General features: G+C 36.5%; 1 protein-coding gene across 2 annotated transcripts in view; it reads left to right on the forward strand.

The window, feature by feature from the left end:
* Positions 1–2,958: 2,958 nt before the first annotated feature.
* The window catches only part of SPOCK1 (SPARC (osteonectin), cwcv and kazal like domains proteoglycan 1), a 616,330-nt gene continuing 601,038 nt past the window's right edge, over positions 2,959–18,250 (forward strand). For both annotated transcript variants that reach the window (XM_031953010.1, XM_031953011.1), the window contains exons 1-2: positions 2,959–3,343; positions 3,934–4,098. In XM_031953010.1, coding sequence (XP_031808870.1) covers positions 3,934–4,098 — 165 coding nt within the window. In that variant the 5' untranslated portion in view covers positions 2,959–3,343. The remainder of the gene's footprint in view (positions 3,344–3,933; positions 4,099–18,250) is intronic.

Below are 18,250 nucleotides of genomic sequence, written 5' to 3' on the forward strand. Positions count from 1 at the left end.
GGAAGCTGAGCTGCTCTTCAATTTTTGTTGTTATTATTTCAAGGCATCCTCCCCCATCATTCCAATATCCCTTTGCTACCCCAATAAAGGTCTGGACAACTGATATCTAGAGGAATATCAACCTAACAAAGTTCTTTCCAAAGTTACCCTCCACCAAAAATGTAGTCACTTTATGTCTCCTGGCCCACTACTGCCACCAGCACCAAGGGCCCTGGGTGTGAGACAATTGTATCTGTGCAGAATAATCCACAACAAACCCACAATTCTGCACAATACCCCAACCACGCTATCCCCAATAAACACACCTCTTCAGATCAATTTATTCATCTTATCCTATATCTCTCTATTCTCCCCGTCCCACCCAAAAGGAGACATCCTTTCATTCCCCAGTATCCCTGGCTAGAGTATGACACTCACATCGTGGAATTTGTTCCAATACTTGTCCCTGTCGTACTGGGAGACAGTGCTCAGCCATTTGTCACTGTCCAAGAAATTGCCATTGTTGTGGCCGGTGAGCACCTCCGCGTGCTGGCTGTCCACTTGTAGGAAACACCAAGCGAGGATCACCGTGATGCCAGACCTTTTCAAATGGGGGATACAGCTAGTAGGGCCTCTAACCAATGGCAGTAAAGAAAAAAAGAGCCCACCAAACCTTTCAGGGTAATCTGAAGCCCTAAAGAGAGGTGTTACCTGTATAATCCTGGAGAAAAGAGCCGAAGACTACACATTTCTATGTAAATGTGACTTTTGCAAATGGCCAGTACAAAATCTAACCCAACCCCTCTTTTATATTTCTACACTAAAAGGTTATATTTGCAAATAAATAGCACTTTTATTTCTGAGAGATCCTTTCTCAGACAAGTAAATTGGATTCATTTTCTACAGTTTCTCCCTCACCATCCATGGAGGTCATATGGAGGCAACTAGAAACAAACTCACACTAGAAAGTGTGAATGCCCTCTGGTCCTAGATCTTCATTTTCTTTTCTTTTCTTTTTTAATTAAAGCTTTTATTAATAAAGAATATGCATGGGTAATCTTTCCAACATTGACCCTTGCATAACCTTTTGTTGAAAATTTTCTCCTCCTTACCCTATCTTCTCCCCTAGCTGGCAGGTAATACAATACATGTTAAATATGTTTAAATATATGTTAGATCCAATATATGCATATATATGTATATATATTTATACAGTTATCTTGTTGCACAAAAAAAAAATTAGATCAAGAAGGAAACAAACAGACAATTTTCAGATGAAGAAATTGAAACTATTTGTAGCCACATGAAAAGGTGCTCCAAATCACTATTTATCAGAAAAGTGAAAACTAGAAACTGAGTGGATGGCCATCAATTGGAGAATGGCTGAATAAATTATGGTATATGAATGCTGTGGATTACTAATGTTCTGTAAGAAACGACCAGCAGGATGATTTCAGAGAAGCTTAGAGAAACTTACATGAAGTGATGCAAAGTGAAATGAGCAGAACCAGGAGATCATGATACATGGCAATAAGAAGACTATATGACGATTAGTTCTGATGGATATGGCTCTCTTCAACAATGAGATGATTCAAACCAGTTCCACTCATGCAGTGATGAAGGGAGCCAACTACACCCAGAGAGAGAACCATAGGAACAGAGTGTAGGACACAATTTGACACTGATTAGCTTTTACACAGGGATATTTTCTTCAAAGATTTAGGAAGAGCAAATGTACAAGCATTTATTCTGACATCTTGGGGCATAATCTCTCCTTTTCTATTTAGATCTGAAAGCTGGAAGATTAGACTCATAATTTAGCTCAGATCCTACATAGCAATAAGTCCACCAAGTTCATAACCAAAATCAAAATCATTGCTGGATAAACATCCAGCTATTGCTAGGGTGATGTTCTGAAGGTCATTTTGAAATATGACTTTATTTCTTGGAGCCTATGGTTGCAACACTAGATTTGGAGTCTACCTTCTAGATTTTTAAGGCTTGTTCTCTTGTGGTTGAAGTGTTTTGTGATCCCAAGGCCAAAAAATGAAAAAAAAAAAAAAGCCAGGAATAGTCCATTTTTAGGGAGCTATACAAGAATTTTAAGAGTTTTCCCCTTATAACAGTTTCTTACAGGATACCACGAACTTTCCAAAATGGCAATATATGAGAGACTGTGGAAAATGACCCAGGTCTTTATGAAGATACCTATAATTCTGTGTACACAGCCAATGGAAGGAAAAGCTCTTCACAACCATGTGCTTAGATTATTGATAAAATATCCACACATGCTCCACAGCCTTTTCAAAGTATGTCCCTTAGTTATTATCACCATTCTCCCAGAAACAACTACAGAAACAGCTTCCTAGTGTCCTCTAAATCAGATACTCTAAGTTTATTAATACAATAATAGCTCACTTATATACTGTTTTATTTTACACCCATCATCTCAATCCCTTGGGAAAGCAAATATAAGGTAGGTGGTATAAATTTTCTTACTCTCATTTTCCAGGTCAAGCATCTGAAACATTGAAATGTAGACAGGTCAAATGTCCCTTGATTAAGAAATACAATTCAGTCTGGAACACAGATTTTCTACTCACAGATCAAGTGATAAAATTCCGGTTACCTAGTACAAGCATCTGCAGAACAAGACCGATTAGAATGTCTTGGCGGTGAGAAATCCATTTTTCCTGGCCCTAAAGACATTACCTAGTCAGGTAGAAGTGTGTGTCAATGGACAATGTGTGTGAATATATGGGTCACTACGTTATTGTGATCATTTGAGTGAGTGTACCGTACCTCTACCCTATTTTTCTTGTGTGTTTTCCTCTCCTCTCCTTCCTACCTTCCAACAACACTCGTTTTTCCTCTTAACACTGTTTGTCTCTTGAGCCCCCCAGATCTAAGCGGCCCATCTGAGCATGTGCAGGGCCACTTCTCCATTCCCTTTGCAGGCTGGGAGACTTCAGGAGACTGTAGTCGTTGTGGCGCTGAAGGCGCTGAATCTGAGCCCTTGAGCTGGAGAGAGGAGTTAGGGGGAACCGGGAGCAGGGAGCCAGGACCAAAAGGATTGTTCGGAAGCGCGTCCACCAGGGGGCATTAGAAGTCGCTTCTAGTTCCTGCAATCCTAAGGAGACTGATACTAGACCCTGGCTGGCCTCACAAAGCAGAGGGAGGGAGTGCAGTGAACAGGCGCGGAAGGAAAGAGCGGGGGAACCAGCTACAGAACGAGATCGCAAACACAAGCGCCAGAGCCAGAACCGGACCTGGGACTGGAACCGTAGCTGCTGAAGCCATAATCTTTGGAGCAGTTGCAGCCAAGAAGCAGGGAGTCCAGCCCCACTACGGACTGGCCCCCAAGGTATGTGCCCTTAGTTCTTGCACCTTAGCTTCGCTCCCTGGAGAGACCAGATAACTCAATTTGGCTTACCTGGTTTCTTTCTGAGCCCCTCAGTTTCCTCCTGGCCGAGGATAGGTAAGGTGGAGGGGAGCTTTCTGGGAAAGAGGCAGGTTGTAATACTAGGCAAACATCACCTGGGGCGGATGGAGAAAGCTGCTGTAAGGAGGCTCTACCTTTCTAGCCGCGCTTCAGCTGCTAAGTATAGGAGCATCTAGAAGCGCAGCGGCTGTGACAGGCACCCCCCTCCAACCCCCAGCTAAACTCCAGTATACTCTGCAGTCCAGTCTGACTGCTACCTTACGGTAGACTGTTTCCCCAATCTGCACTTCTACATAACCTCTCTTCCAATACAGAAGCCTAGGTCGTCTGTGATGGGACATCCCCAAACAGGCAAACAGGCAGATTACTGAAAACAAGGTCTGTATCCGTTGATAAAGCACTTGCCCCCTCCCCCACACTTCACATTTGATAAATTGTCAGGCATGCGGATCTTGTTCCCCATCTCACCCCAAGGCACCCTGATCTGTCCTGCAACCCCCTTTGCTCTGCAGATGTCTGGCATCACGGTGATCCTCGCTTGGTGTTTCCTACAAGTGGACAGCCAGCACGCGGAGGTGCTCACCGGCCACAACAATGGCAATTTCTTGGACAGTGACAAATGGCTGAGCACTGTCTCCCAGTACGACAGGGACAAGTATTGGAACAAATTCCACGATGTGAGTGTCATACTCTAGCCAGGGATACTGGGGAATGAAAGGATGTCTCCTTTTGGGTGGGACGGGGAGAATAGAGAGATATAGGATAAGATGAATAAATTGATCTGAAGAGGTGTGTTTATTGGGGATAGCGTGGTTGGGGTATTGTGCAGAATTGTGGGTTTGTTGTGGATTATTCTGCACAGATACAATTGTCTCACACCCAGGGCCCTTGGTGCTGGTGGCAGTAGTGGGCCAGGAGACATAAAGTGACTACATTTTTGGTGGAGGGTAACTTTGGAAAGAACTTTGTTAGGTTGATATTCCTCTAGATATCAGTTGTCCAGACCTTTATTGGGGTAGCAAAGGGATATTGGAATGATGGGGGAGGATGCCTTGAAATAATAACAACAAAAATTGAAGAGCAGCTCAGCTTCCTAGTATGAGTCTGTAACAAGCTCAGTCTTCTGACATTGATGGATCATTTTGGAAAGCAATAGAAAAAAGAAGGTTTCATTCATTGAGAGTGATATATAATGCCTATTACATGGGTTATAACATCAGAAGACTGCTGTTGGTTCTTCAGGGAGTGTGAGTCCTCTTCCTTTATATAGTAAACCAGATGTCAAGGCATATTCAGGGGAGACCCATTCCCATGGAGACTGGAAACAGAATCTGTCACTAGGATGTCAAGAGCTTCCATGCTCCTATAGCAAGAACTGCAGCAGTTCATATGAAGCAGCAGTTCATAGCTTTGATTTTACTGAAAAAGGCCAAAAGAGAGGGTGACAGGGTCACCTCAAAGTCAGGACCCCATTATTCTCATGCATGAAAAAGTACTTGGGTAGGATGACTTGTAATTAAAACAAAGGAGGATACATTAAGTTGGTGATCCCTATGATATGAAAAGAAATGAACAAAGATAATATTTGCATATTGGGATGTAAGAAATTTACTTAGTCTTCCGTGAGAAGGACAGATTGTTAGAACTGTGATGACTGCTCACCCATCAATCTGTCTTAAGAATGTGGAAAGAACTCTGTCCAACCAGCTTCTCATTGATTCTGAGATCTTTATGCAATTTATTCTTTTTGGTGATTGTCTTTTTGGTTAGGTTGTAATTACCGAATCCTTCCTAAGTGGGAAGAACATATTCCTGATATTGTTAACATTATGTTGTGGAATGGGTAGGTGATAGTGGGGAATATTTTATTGCTTAATATTAGGGCCTGACAAACTTAAGAGACATTGAATTGACTTCGTAATTCAAGTTATTGGGAATTCTTAAAAAGGTTCCCTTGCCTTAGTAATATCAGACTTCTCTCTGTATGAGACATATAGAGATACACATATCTCACATCTTCCACATGACCAGATTTTGGGGAGACAGAGAAGGGGAAGGAGAGGGAGAGAAAGAGGGGAAGAGAAAGAGAGTGAGAGAGAAAGAGAGAGAGACAGAGAGACAGAGACAGAGACAGAGAGTGGGGAAGGAGGAAAGGAGGGGAATGGGGGAAGGAAGAGGGAGAGAGAAGGGAATAAAGGAGAGTGGGAGAGAAGAAAGAAAGAAGTGTTTTTAACTCAATTGTCACCTTCAAACCAAAGGGCATCCCTCATGGCATCCTAAAGCCAGTTTAATACCCTAAGTTTTCCAAATTCCTTTTTCCATTTTTTGGCTTGAGTATTTGGTACCAGTCAGACCCAATTCAAATCTTATTCTTCAATGTCTTTTTTCAGAGGATCTTTGGCTAAAACTATTCAATGTGTTTAGTGATCATAAACTGCCACATTTTAATGAGGAACTTTCATCTGTTTCAACATAGATGAGATTTTCATGGAATAAAATTTCTCAAGAGGAATGATAGACCCAATTATGTGTGAGTTGCACTTCAAGTGTTAATCCTAGTGGGTCATTCCTTTTTCTGTCGCAGAAAATATAAAATCATAGCTCACAAAACTGTAAAAGAACTTAGAAGTCATATAGTACAGGCACTCATTTTTAAAGAGAACACTAAGGGACAGAAAAGGTAAATGATTTTTCCAAGGTCAAGTAAAGTAGCACAGTTGGGATTCAAAATCAGGTTGGCCTTTGGATTAGTAGTTTGGGTGAGCATCCTAAATCTGCCTTTGAGTGGGTAGACATTTCATTAAGATCTAAATTGCTCATTTTGTATTTATTTACTGAAATGAAGTTAAGGGGGAACTTATAAAAGACGGTTGGTTTATTGAAGATCAAAAAAAAGGAAGGAAGGATAAATAGCCAAAGGTTTAGGGAAATTTTTAAAAAAGAAAACCTTTTCAAAACATTCTTAATTGCAGGTTGGTATAGCAGAAAAAGGACTGAGTTTCAAACCAGAAAACGTAGGCCTGATTTCTAGTTCTTTGATTTTCTAGTTGTGAAACCTTGGATACTTAACTTTATCTTGTTAAACTTCAGTTTCCGTATCTGTCAGAAGAGGATAATATTTTTTTCATTACCTACCTCACAGAGTGTCAATTTTTGAGTGCCATCTCAATATAAACTACCATGAGTACATAGTAAATAGATAACTGTGATCTTGTAAGAGTCTTCAGTTCTTCTAATATGTGAGTTCTGGACTTTGGGGTTGTTTAACCATCCCTGTAATTTGGTCTTGGTAAAAATGTTCCTAGTGCCAAATTTGGCCTGAAAAACTTCTTTATTTTGTGTTTAGCTTTGCTGATTTAACTTTGTTTTCTCCTAATCCCCAGATCATTTCTTAGGAATGAAGACAGTGGATTTTTGTGTTATTTTCAGATTTCCATCCTTAAATAGTCAAGAAATTTAAAGTTGAGGCATACTATGTTCTAGTATTCTTTTTTTTTTTTTAAAGAATAGTTCCTTCCCCAGGAAGGAACTTTGAGAATTAAGGTGATTTCTGAAAGTACTGAAATTGAGAGCCATATACTAGGCTAAATACAAGGCCTGCTGTAGTCCAAGGAATTTAGATTGAAATATAAATGGGAAATATGCAGCAAAATAAATAAAAATACAATAAAACATAGGCAAAATTGCACTTTAAAACTGTCAATATGCTGCCTTTAGGGACCTGTATGTGCCTGCTTTTATTTAAGTTTGACATCACTAGTCTATTTTTTTTTAATTAAAGAGCAGTGCTTCATAAATGCTTTGAATAGATTTTTTTTCAAAACAGGAATAAAACCCAAGCCTTTAAACTATTCTAAAGTTTTTTTAAAGTCTGAACTCCAAGAAAAATGTTTAGGAATAATAAAAATAATGATGATGATAGCTAACACTTATATAGGGTCTAAAGTTAGGTGGAAGAGTGGATAGAGTGCTGAGCCTGGGGTTAGGAAGATACCTCTTCTTAAGTTCAAATATGAACTTAAAGACTAGCCATGTGACCCTGGGCAAATCATTTAACCTTGTTTGCCTCAATTTCCTCATCTATAAATTGAGCTTAAGAAGGAAAAGTCAAGCCATTTCAGTATCTTTGCCAAGAAAACTCCAAATGGGGTTATGGAAAATTAGACCCAAGTGAAAAAATAGCTGACCATTGAAAACACTTACATAGCCCATATTATGTGTTAGGCACAGTGCTAAAGATGCTTTACAATTATTATCTCCTTTGATCCTTCTAACAAGCATGGGAGGGAGGTGCTATTATTATCCGCATTTTACAATTGAGGAAAGTGAGGTAAATTAAGATGAAGTAACTTGCCTAAATTCACATAGCTAGTCAGGGTCTGAGGCCCAATTGAACTCTGGATTTCTTGATTCCAGACTAAACTCTCTATATACTGTGAGATTATAATATAATTATAATATAATACAATAATAATAATCATGCTTTGCATTTTTGCATTTGAAGGCTACTACTAACTTTCTTAGCCATTTTTTTTGTTTTGTCATATTGATTGTTAAGCATCTATAAGAAGAATAGTGAGTAGAGACATAGAAGGATTGTAGGTTATAAATTTATGAATTATAAATCAGATCTGGGTCTGAGTACTAATTCTACCACTTTCTAGCTAATCATTTGTGGACAATTCACTTAGTATTTCTGAATCTTAGTGTCCTTATCTCTAAAATGGGGTTAGTCCTTCTTAGAGTACTTTCCTTACAGTATTGAATCAAAGAAAGTGCTTTATAAACCTTTAAGTTACTGGTCCTTACAGCCCAGGTATCTTCTAATCTTATAAAAGTTGTATAAATTAGTGGACTTTCCCCCCATTCAGGTATACTAGACATGGTGCAATGTACATGGGTATATTATGAATATGTGTAACATGGAACTTGTGATTTTTCTAAATAAGGCAAAAATAGTGGCTACTATAAAATTCTATATAAGTCAATTGAATCAAAATTTATTAAATACCTTCTACGTAGTGGTTATATGATAGAAACACAAAGAAAAAATTGAAAACAGTCTTGTCTTCGTGGAGATGATGGTCCGTGTAACATTTATATAAATATGAACCATTATATGTGAGGACTATGTAGGATACAGAAAGTCTAAGACATGTCCCCTAGTCTTTATATTTTATAGTCTAGTTGACAGATATATGAAATAGATGTAACTGCTACCAAGCATGATTAATCATATCAGACGTTTGGAACAGACAATTAATGTAACAGAAATAACTAGAGCTAATCTTTTTGGCTTCACAAAAAAACTGAAATAATATGATTGACATTAAGTCTACATTGGAGATAGATCCAGAGCTTCATACTAGATACCAATACACATAAGCATTATTTGTTTGGTTAAAGGAAATCTGGTTCTTACAACTCACATGTCATCTAATCAAGCAAGAATTGTGTAAATCAGTGGGCTTTTTTCCTACTCAGGAAATTGCCAGATAGGGTGCAAGAGTATAATATAAATATGTGTAACATGGTATTTTTGTCTTCTACAGAGAAAGCAAAAGGAGTTGCTACTAAATGTTAGATGACCTCCTTTGATGGAACTTTTTGTCTTAGGATGAACTCTCATTGTAATATTTACTTCATTCTGAGTGGCCTTAGAATTGTGGGATGAAGAAAGTAGGATATCTTGAGTTGGGAATGACTTGTCCAACACCAGGATATATCATAAGTAGGACAGACAGAATTTGAATACAGATTATGTAAATCCAAATCCAGAAATCTTTCCACTATATCTCAAAGAAGGGCATTTAGAGAGGCCAAAAGAATTCCTTTGCCATCAGTCTAAACAAAACCTAAGGAAAGAAGGGACAGCTATGTGGCATAGTAAACAGAGTTCCAGGACTGAGACTAGAAAGACTCATCTTCTTGGGTTCAACTCTGGCCTCAGATACTTACTATCCTGGGTAAGTCACTTAATCCTGTTTGTCTCAGTTTCCTCACCTGTAAAATGAGATCAAGAAAAAATGGCAAGCTAATTTAGTATCTTTTCCCACAAGGATAGAGTCATAAAGTGTCAGACACCACTTAAAACAACCAAAAAATAATAATGAAGGCAACATGTGAGAGGAAAAATGACCTATTTCGTTTTGAATTATCCATACTCTTGCTTCTGTCCAGATAATCAAAAGTTGTCTGATTGCTAAATTAATCCTTTATTTATTTATTTATTTATTGTGAAACTGGAAATCTTTTCACAGGTTCCTCTGGGCTTCAGCTTCGATTTGAATCTGGAAGCAGCTTTTTGGAATTCTTGCTGTGGGAGTGATAGATCAAGGTTCATCTTCCCTCCATTATAAACTGGTTTTATGAAAATCTTCCTTTTGATTAGACCAGATATGAATGGCATGTTCCTTCTTTTGCATACATTCAAAAGGCCTGACATTTCACTCCACATAATTACCTTTAAAGGCTCAAAGTTAGAAGCATGGGATTTGCTTATGAGTGATCTACATTTGTAATTTTAATGAGACCATTATGAAGTGGCTGGGATTCATTTCTCATCCCACAGGTTGTGCAGGATTTGTCCATCTCAGCAATAGTCAATCTGGAGATGCTGCGAGGAGTCTAAATTTCTCATTTGATCTCAGTATCTCAGCTGTAATGTGTTTCAAGGACAAATGTGGCTTATTGATAAAAAAGAGGTTCCACTGAGGCAGTGACAAGGGACTTGGTAGAATTTAGCAGATCAATCATTAATCTGTAACTGCTTAAATTTAGCTTGTAATCTAGAGTAGCAGAAAATCATTTTGAATAAACAGGTGTAAGGCAACTTAAATGAATTTTGTGATCTTAACTCTCCTTAATGAACCCCCTATCTTCAATCCTCTTCACTAGATGGCCATTGATAGAAACAATTATTTCAACAAAACTGTTATTTAAGCTCATAGAGGTGACATGTCCTAAAGCTATTCTTATATTAAATATGCTCTTATCCTTTTTAGCTTATCCTTGAAAGAATAAAACTATGTTTCTGCAGAGAAGGTATGTTGGTGGTGCTCAGCTCTCAAATTTGTAGCCAAATCATATACTGAAGGAATTCTAGAGCAGTAAAATCCTTTAAGGGGACAATGTATTGCTGTGGAAAGAGTGCTGGATTGGAAGTCAGAAAACCTGAGTTCAAATCCTACCTCTGTGTAGCTTTGGGCAAAATGCTTAAATTTCTGGCTCTCCTCTTGTAAAATGAGGAGACTGGGCTAGATAACTTATAAGGTCTTTCCTAGTTGTGAATCCTGCAATTCTGTGAAAGACATGGTTCTCTGTGAGCTCATTTCTATCTTAGAGGTTTGGGCTAGAGAAATACATTGAGAAATCTTGTAATTCTTTTGAAAAGGACTTAGTTAATAATAGTAATAATGAGTGGCCATCTCTATAATGCTTTATCATTTACAAGGCTCTTTCTGGCCTCAGATCTAATAAGACCTGTGGAAACATATGCCCAAAATACTATCAAACTGTGCATGCCCTTTGATCCAGTAGTATTACTACTGAGTTTATATCCTAAAGAGATAATAAAAGAGGAAAAAGCACCCATATGTGCAAAAATGTTTTAACAGCTCTTTTTGTAGTGGCAAGGAACTGGAAATTGAGTGGATGCCCAAGAGTTGGGGAATGGCTGAATAAGTTATAGTATGTGAATGTAATGAAATATTGTTATTCTATAAGAAATGATGAACAGGCTGATTTCAGAAAAGGCCTTATGTGAACTGATGTTCAGTGAAATTAACAGAACCAAGAGAATATATAATTGTATATAATAACAATAAGATTATGTGATGATCAACAGAAGAACTGGGCTCTTCTCTACATATGGTGATTCAATGCAATATTAATAGACTTAGGATAGAAAATGCCATCTGCATTTAAAGAAAGAACTATGGAGACTGAATATGGATGAGAACATTAGTATTTTCACCTTTTTTGTTTGTTTTTTCTTTCTCATAGTTTTTGTTTCCCTTTTGCTCTGATTTTTCTTGCACAACATGATAAATATGAAAATGTGTTTCAAAGATTGCACATATTTAACATACATCAGATTGCTTGCTTTCTTGGAGATGTGAGAGGTAAGGGAGAAAAAGAGAAAAATTTGGAATGCAAAGCTTTATAAAAACAAATGTTGAAAACTAAAATAAAAGAAGAACAAGAACTAGAAAAATCTCCCAGATCATTTCATTTTACAGTAGAGGAAACTGAGGCATAGGGGGATTTAAGTGACTTGCCCAAAGTTGCACAAAAAATATGTTTTCAGAGGTGGTCTTTAAGTCAGGATCCTCTGCTAAAAAGGTTCCCTTCCATAATGTGATGAGGACAGGCTATTTCTGTTGTCAGAACAAATTCCTAAGATCATGGATTTAGATCTTTAAGGGATCTCAGAGTCTGTTGAATCCCCTCATTTTATAGATGAGGAAACTGAGGCACAGGACAGTTAAGCACACACACACACACACACACACACACACACACACACTTGCAGCCAGTATTAGAAGTTGAATTTGAATCTACATCTTTCTGATTCTAGTGGCCTATACACTAGACCAATGGAATTAAGCTTAAATAAAAATAATAATACATATATAAGAATCCCTGTGGGGTACATTTATGGATTAAATTTTAAAATATATATTACCTATGTTTTGTTATATTTTAATTTATTTTGTTAAATATTTCCCAAATTACAATTTAACATGGTTCAGGTCACACTGGGGAGTTTTGTGGACTACATATGGCTCATGAGCTATGTCTGACACCTGTATGCTGGACCACAATGCCTCTTAAAATTCTTTTGACTTTTGTCAAGGGTCATGAGGTAGTTAGAAGGCTGAAGTAATAATATGGGCAAAAATTGATCTATGTTTGGTATGCATTTGACAAATATTTTCTCTGTATTGAGCAGAGAAACTTCATAGTCTCTCTCTCTTTTATTTTAGCTTTATATTTACAAGTTATACACGTGGGTAATTTTACAGCATTGACAATTGCCAAACCTTTTGTTCCAATTTTTCCCCTCCTTCCTCCACCCCCTCCCCCAGATGGCAGGTTGACCAATACATGTTAAATATGTTAAAGTATAAATTAAATACAAAATACAAAAGTATACATGTACAAACAGTTATTTTGCTGTACAAAAAGAATCAGACTCTGAAATAGTGTAAAATTAGCCTGTGAAGGAAATAGAAAATGCAGGCAGACAAAATTATAGGGATTGGGAATTCTATGTAATGTTTCTTAGTCATTTTCCAGAGTACTTTCACTGGGTGTAGCTGGCTCAATTCATTGCTGCTCCATTGGAACTGATTTAGTTAATTTCGTTTCTGAAGATGGCCAGGTCCATCAGAATTGATCATCATAAAGTATTGTTGTTGAAGTATATAATCATAGCCTAGTCCTGCTCATTTCACTCAGCATCAGTTTACATAAGTCTCCCCAGGACTTTCTGAAATCATCCTGCTGGCCATTTCTTACAGAACAATAATATTCCAAAATATTCATATAGCACAATTTATTCAGCCATTCTCCAATTGATGAGCGTCCACTCAGTTTCCAGTTTCTGGCCACTACAAAGAGGGCTGCCACAAACATTCTTGCACATACAGGAACCTTTACCTTCTTTGAAATCTCTTTGGGATATAAGCCCAGTAGTAACACTGCTGGATCAAAGGTTTGCACAGTTTGATAACTTTTTGAGCATAGTTCCAAATTGCTCTCCAGAATGGCTGGATGTATTCACAATTCCACCAATAATGTATCAGTGTCCCTGTTTTCTTACATCCCCTCCAACATTCCACATTATCTTTCCCTATCATTCTAGCCAATCTGACAGATGTGTAGTGGTATCTCAGAGTTGTCTTAATTTGCATTTCTCTGAATAATAATGACTTGGAGCATCTTTTCATATGGCTAGAAATAGTTTCAATTTCTTCATCTGAGAATTGTCTGTTCATATCCTTTGACCATTTATCAATTGGAGAATGGCTTGATTTCTTATAAATTAGAGTCAATTCTCTATATATTTTGGAAATGAGGCCTTTATCAGAAGCCTTGACTGTAAAAATGTTTTCCCAATTTATTGCTTCCCTTCTAATCTTGTCTGCATTAGTTTTGTTTGTACAAAAACTTTTCAATTTGATATATCAAAATTTTCTATTTTGTGATCAGTAATGATCTCTAGTTCTTTGGTCATAAATTCCTTCCCTTTTCACAGGTCTGAGAGATAAGGTATCCTGTGTTTCTCTAATTTATTTATAATCTCATTCTTTATGTTTAGGTCATGAACCCATTTTGACCTTATCTTGGTGTATGGTGTTAAGTGTGGATCAATGCCTAGTTTCTGCCATAATAGTTTCCAATTTTCCCAGCAATTTTTGTCAAACAGTAAGTTCTTATCCCAAAAGCTGGGGTCTCTGGATTTGTCAAACACTAGATTGCTATAGTTATTGGTTGTTTTGTCCTTTGAACCTAATCTGATCAACTAATCTATTCCTTAGCCAATACCAAATGGTTTTGGTGACTGCTGCTCTAAAATATAATTTTAGATCTGGTACAGCTAAGCCACCTTAATTTGATTTTTTTTTCATTAATTCCCTTGAAATTTCTTGACCTTTTGTTTTTCCACATGAACTTTGTTGTTATTTTTTCTAAGTCATTAAAATGGTTTTTTGGGAGTCTGATTGGTATCGCGCTAAACAAATAGATTAGTTTACTTAGTATTGTCATCTTTATTATATTTTCTCACTCTATCCAAGAGCATTTAATATTCTTCCAATTGGTTAGATAAGACTTAATTTGTGTGAAAAGTGTTTTGTAGTTTTGCTGATAAAGTTTCTGATTTTCCCTTGGCAGATAGATTCCTAATTATTTTATACTATCAGTAGTTACTTTAAATAGAATTTCTCTTTGTAACTATGACAGTTGGATTTTGTTAGTGATATATAAGAATGCTGATGATTTATGTAGGTTCATTTTGTATCCTGCAATTTTGCTATAGGTGTGGATTATTTCTAATAATTTTTTTTAGTAGAATCTCTGGGGTTCTCTAAGTATACGATCATATCATCAGCAAAGAGTGATAATTTGGTTTTGGCATTGCCTACTCTAATTCTTTTAATCTCTTTCTCAACTCTTATTGCCAAAGCTAGCATTTCCAATACAATATTGAATAGTAATGGTGATAGTGGGCAACCTTGTTTCACTCCTGATCTTATTGAGAATGGTTGCAGTTTTTCCCCATTACATATGATGCTTACTGATGATGCTGATAGATGCTGCTGATTATTTTATGGAAAAGTCCATTTATTCCTATATTCTCAAGTGTTTTTAATAGGAATGGATATAGGATTTTATCAAATGCTTTTTTCTGCATCTATTGAGAAGATGATATAGTTTTTGTTAATTTGGTTTTTGATATGGTTGATTATGCTAATAGTTTTCCTAATATTGAATCAGCCCTGCATTCCTGGTATAAATCCTACTTGATCATGGTATATTATCCTGGGGATGATTCTCTGTAGTCTTTTTGCTAATATCTTATTTAAGATTTTAGCATCAGTATTCATTACGGCGATGGGTGTATAATTTTCTTTCTCTGTTTTCAACCTACCTGGTTTAGGTATCAGTACCATGACTGTGTCATAAAAGGAATTTGGTGGGACTCCTTCATTCCCTATTTTATCAAATAATTTATATAGCATTGGGTCCAATTGTTCTTTAAATGTTTGGTAGAATTCACATGTAAATCCATCTGGTCCTGGGGATTTTTTCTTAGGAAGTTGATTAATAGCTTGTTCTATTTCTTTTTTCTGAAATGGGTCTATTAAAGCAATTTACTTCCTCCTCTGTTAATCTGGGAAGCCATATTTTTGGAAGTAGTCATCCATTTCACTTAGGTTATCAAATTTATTGGCATAAAGTTGGACAAAGTAACTCATTATTTCTCTAATTTCCTCTTCATTGGCATAAAGTTCTCCCTTTTCATTTTTAAGACTACTAATTTGATTTTCTTCCCTCGTTTTTCCAATCAGATTTACCAAAGGCTTATCTATTTTATTGATTTTTTCATAGAACCAACTATTAGTTTTATTTATTAGTTCAATATTTTTTTACTTTCAATATTATTAATTTTCCCTTTTAATTTTAGTATTTGATTGGGGGTTTTTAATTTGGTCTTTTTTCTACCTTTTTTTAGTTGCAAGCCCAATTCATTGATCTTCTCTTTCTCTATTTTATTCAAGGAAGCCTCTAAGGATATAAAATCTCCTCTTAGTACCACTTTGGCTGCATCCTACAAATTTTGGTATAATGTCTCATCGTTGTCATTATCTTGAGTGAAATTATTAATTGTATTTATAATTTGCTGTTTCACCCAATCATTCTTTAAGATGAGATTGTTTAGTTTCCAATTACTTTTTGGTCTATTAACCCCTAACTTTTTGTTGAATTATTGCATCGTAGTCTGAAAAGAAAGCATTTACTATTTCTGCCTTCTTGCATTTAATTTTGAGGTCTTTATGTCCTAATATATGGTCAGTTTTTGAATAGGTTCCATGAACTGCTGAGAAGAAAGTATATTCCTTTCTGTCTCCAATCAGTTTTCTTCAAAGATCTATCATACCTAATTTTTCTAATATTATATTTACATCTTTAATTTCTTTCTTATTTGTTTTGTGTTTTGATTTGTCTAATTCTGAGAGTGCAAGGTTGAGATCTGTCAGTATTACTGTTTTGCTGTCTATTTTTTCTTGCAACTCTCTTAACTTTTCCTTTAGGAAGTTAGATGCTATACAACTTGGTGCATATATGTTTAATATTGCTATTGCTTCATTGTCTGTCCTACTCTTTAGCAAGATGTAGATGTAGTTTCCTTCCTTATCTCTTTTAGCTAGATCAATTTTTGCTCTTGCTTGATCTGAGATTAGGATGTCTACCCTTGCTTTTTAGACTTCACCTGAAGCATAATAGATTCTACTCCAGCCTTTTACCTTTTCTGCATATGTATCTCTCTGATTTAAATGTGTTTCCTGTAAACAACATATTGTAGGGTTCTGACTTTTGATCCAGTCTGCTATCCACCTCTGCTTAATGGGAGAGTCCATTCCATTCATGTTTATGGTTAAAATTACCAATTCTGTATTTCCTGCCATTTTATCATCCCCAGATTATGCTTTTCTTTTTCTTGCCCCCTCCCCCCAACCCTCTTTCCCAATTTTAAACTTATGTGCCCTACTTGTATCACACCGCTCACCCTTTTTAGGATCCCTCCCTCCCCCCTTTGAATCTCTTTCCCTTTCTTGTACCCTTTCCTTATTACTCTTTTCCTTTTCTCTTTTCCTCTTCCTGTTTTTAATGAGTGAGAGAAGATTTTTTGTAAAACAAGTATGTCAGTTATTTTCTCCTTGAGCCAACTGTGATGAGAGTAAGATTTACACAATGTTCCTCCCCCTCTCTAAATTCCCTCAGATATGATAGGTTTCCTTTGCTTTTTTGTGGGATGTAGTTTCCCTCTTTTTATCCCCCTTTGCCCTTTTTCTGACACTATTCCCTTTCCATTTCTACTTCCCTTTTTATGTTATATCAGTAAAATCAAATTATACATGTAATCTTTTTTATATCCACAACAGAAATACAGTTCTCAAGAGTTCCTTTTGCCTTTTTTCTGCTTCTCTTGAGTCCTATGGTTAGTCATCAAATTTTTTGTTTAGTTCTGGTTTTTTCCTTAGAAACAAGTGGAATTTATCTGTTTCTTTAAATGTCCATCTTGTTCCCTGGAAGAAAATGCTCAACTTGGCTGGGTAGTTTATTCTTGGCTACATTCCAAGTTCTTTTGCCTTTCAGAATATCAGATTCCAGGTCCTTCGATATTTTAATGTGGTGGCAACCAGAGCTCGGGTGATCCTTATTGTGGCACCTTGGTATTTGAATTGTTTTTTCTGTCTGCTTGTAATATTTTTTCGTTAATCTGGTAGTTCTGAAATTTGGCCACAATATTCCTTGGAGTTTTTATTTTAGGGTCTTTTTCAGAAGGTATTTGATGAATTCTTTCAATGACTATTTTACCTTCTGATTCTGTTACATCTGGACAGTTTCCTATAAAATAAAAAGTACCTAGGCTCTCTTGTTCATCACAATTTTCAGAAAGTCTAATAATCCTCAGATTATCTCTCTTAGATCTATTTTCCAGATCTATTGTTTTTCCAAGTAGGTATTTGATACTTTTCTCTCAATTTTTCACCTTTTTGGTCTTGCTTGACTGATTCTTGATGTCTCAATGAATCATTCATTTCTATTTGTTCACTTCTGATTTTTAATGTGCTATTTTCTTCATTAGCTTTTTCTTACTTCTTTTTGTATATAGCCAATTGAGTTTTTAAATGAGTTGTTTTGCTTTATGGAATTCTTTCCATTTCACTAATTTTTTTAGTGAATTATTTTCTTTTTCCAATTCAAATCCTACTTTCTTGCGAATTCTTTATCTTTTCCAATTCACAAATCCTACTTTCCTGGGATTTTTTTTTACCTTTTCCAATTCCCAAATTCTGTTTCCCTGCACTTCCTGGGAATTTTTTACCTTTTCCAATTCATATTTCAGGAAGTTGTTACTTTCTTGCCTAGCTTCTCTTTCCTTTCCCCATTTTCCTTCTATCTCTCTTTTGAGACTTTTAATGGTCTCTTCTAGGAGAGTGTTATGTGAAGGGGGCCAAGTAACATTTCCCCTTTGGGGTATTGTCTGGAGACTGTTTGCTATTAGTCTCCTCAGGGTTGCAAACTTGCTCTTTT

The sequence above is a fragment of the Sarcophilus harrisii genome, chromosome 2, assembly GCF_902635505.1.
Source record: "Sarcophilus harrisii chromosome 2, mSarHar1.11, whole genome shotgun sequence".
Classification (NCBI taxonomy): domain Eukaryota; kingdom Metazoa; phylum Chordata; class Mammalia; order Dasyuromorphia; family Dasyuridae; genus Sarcophilus; species Sarcophilus harrisii.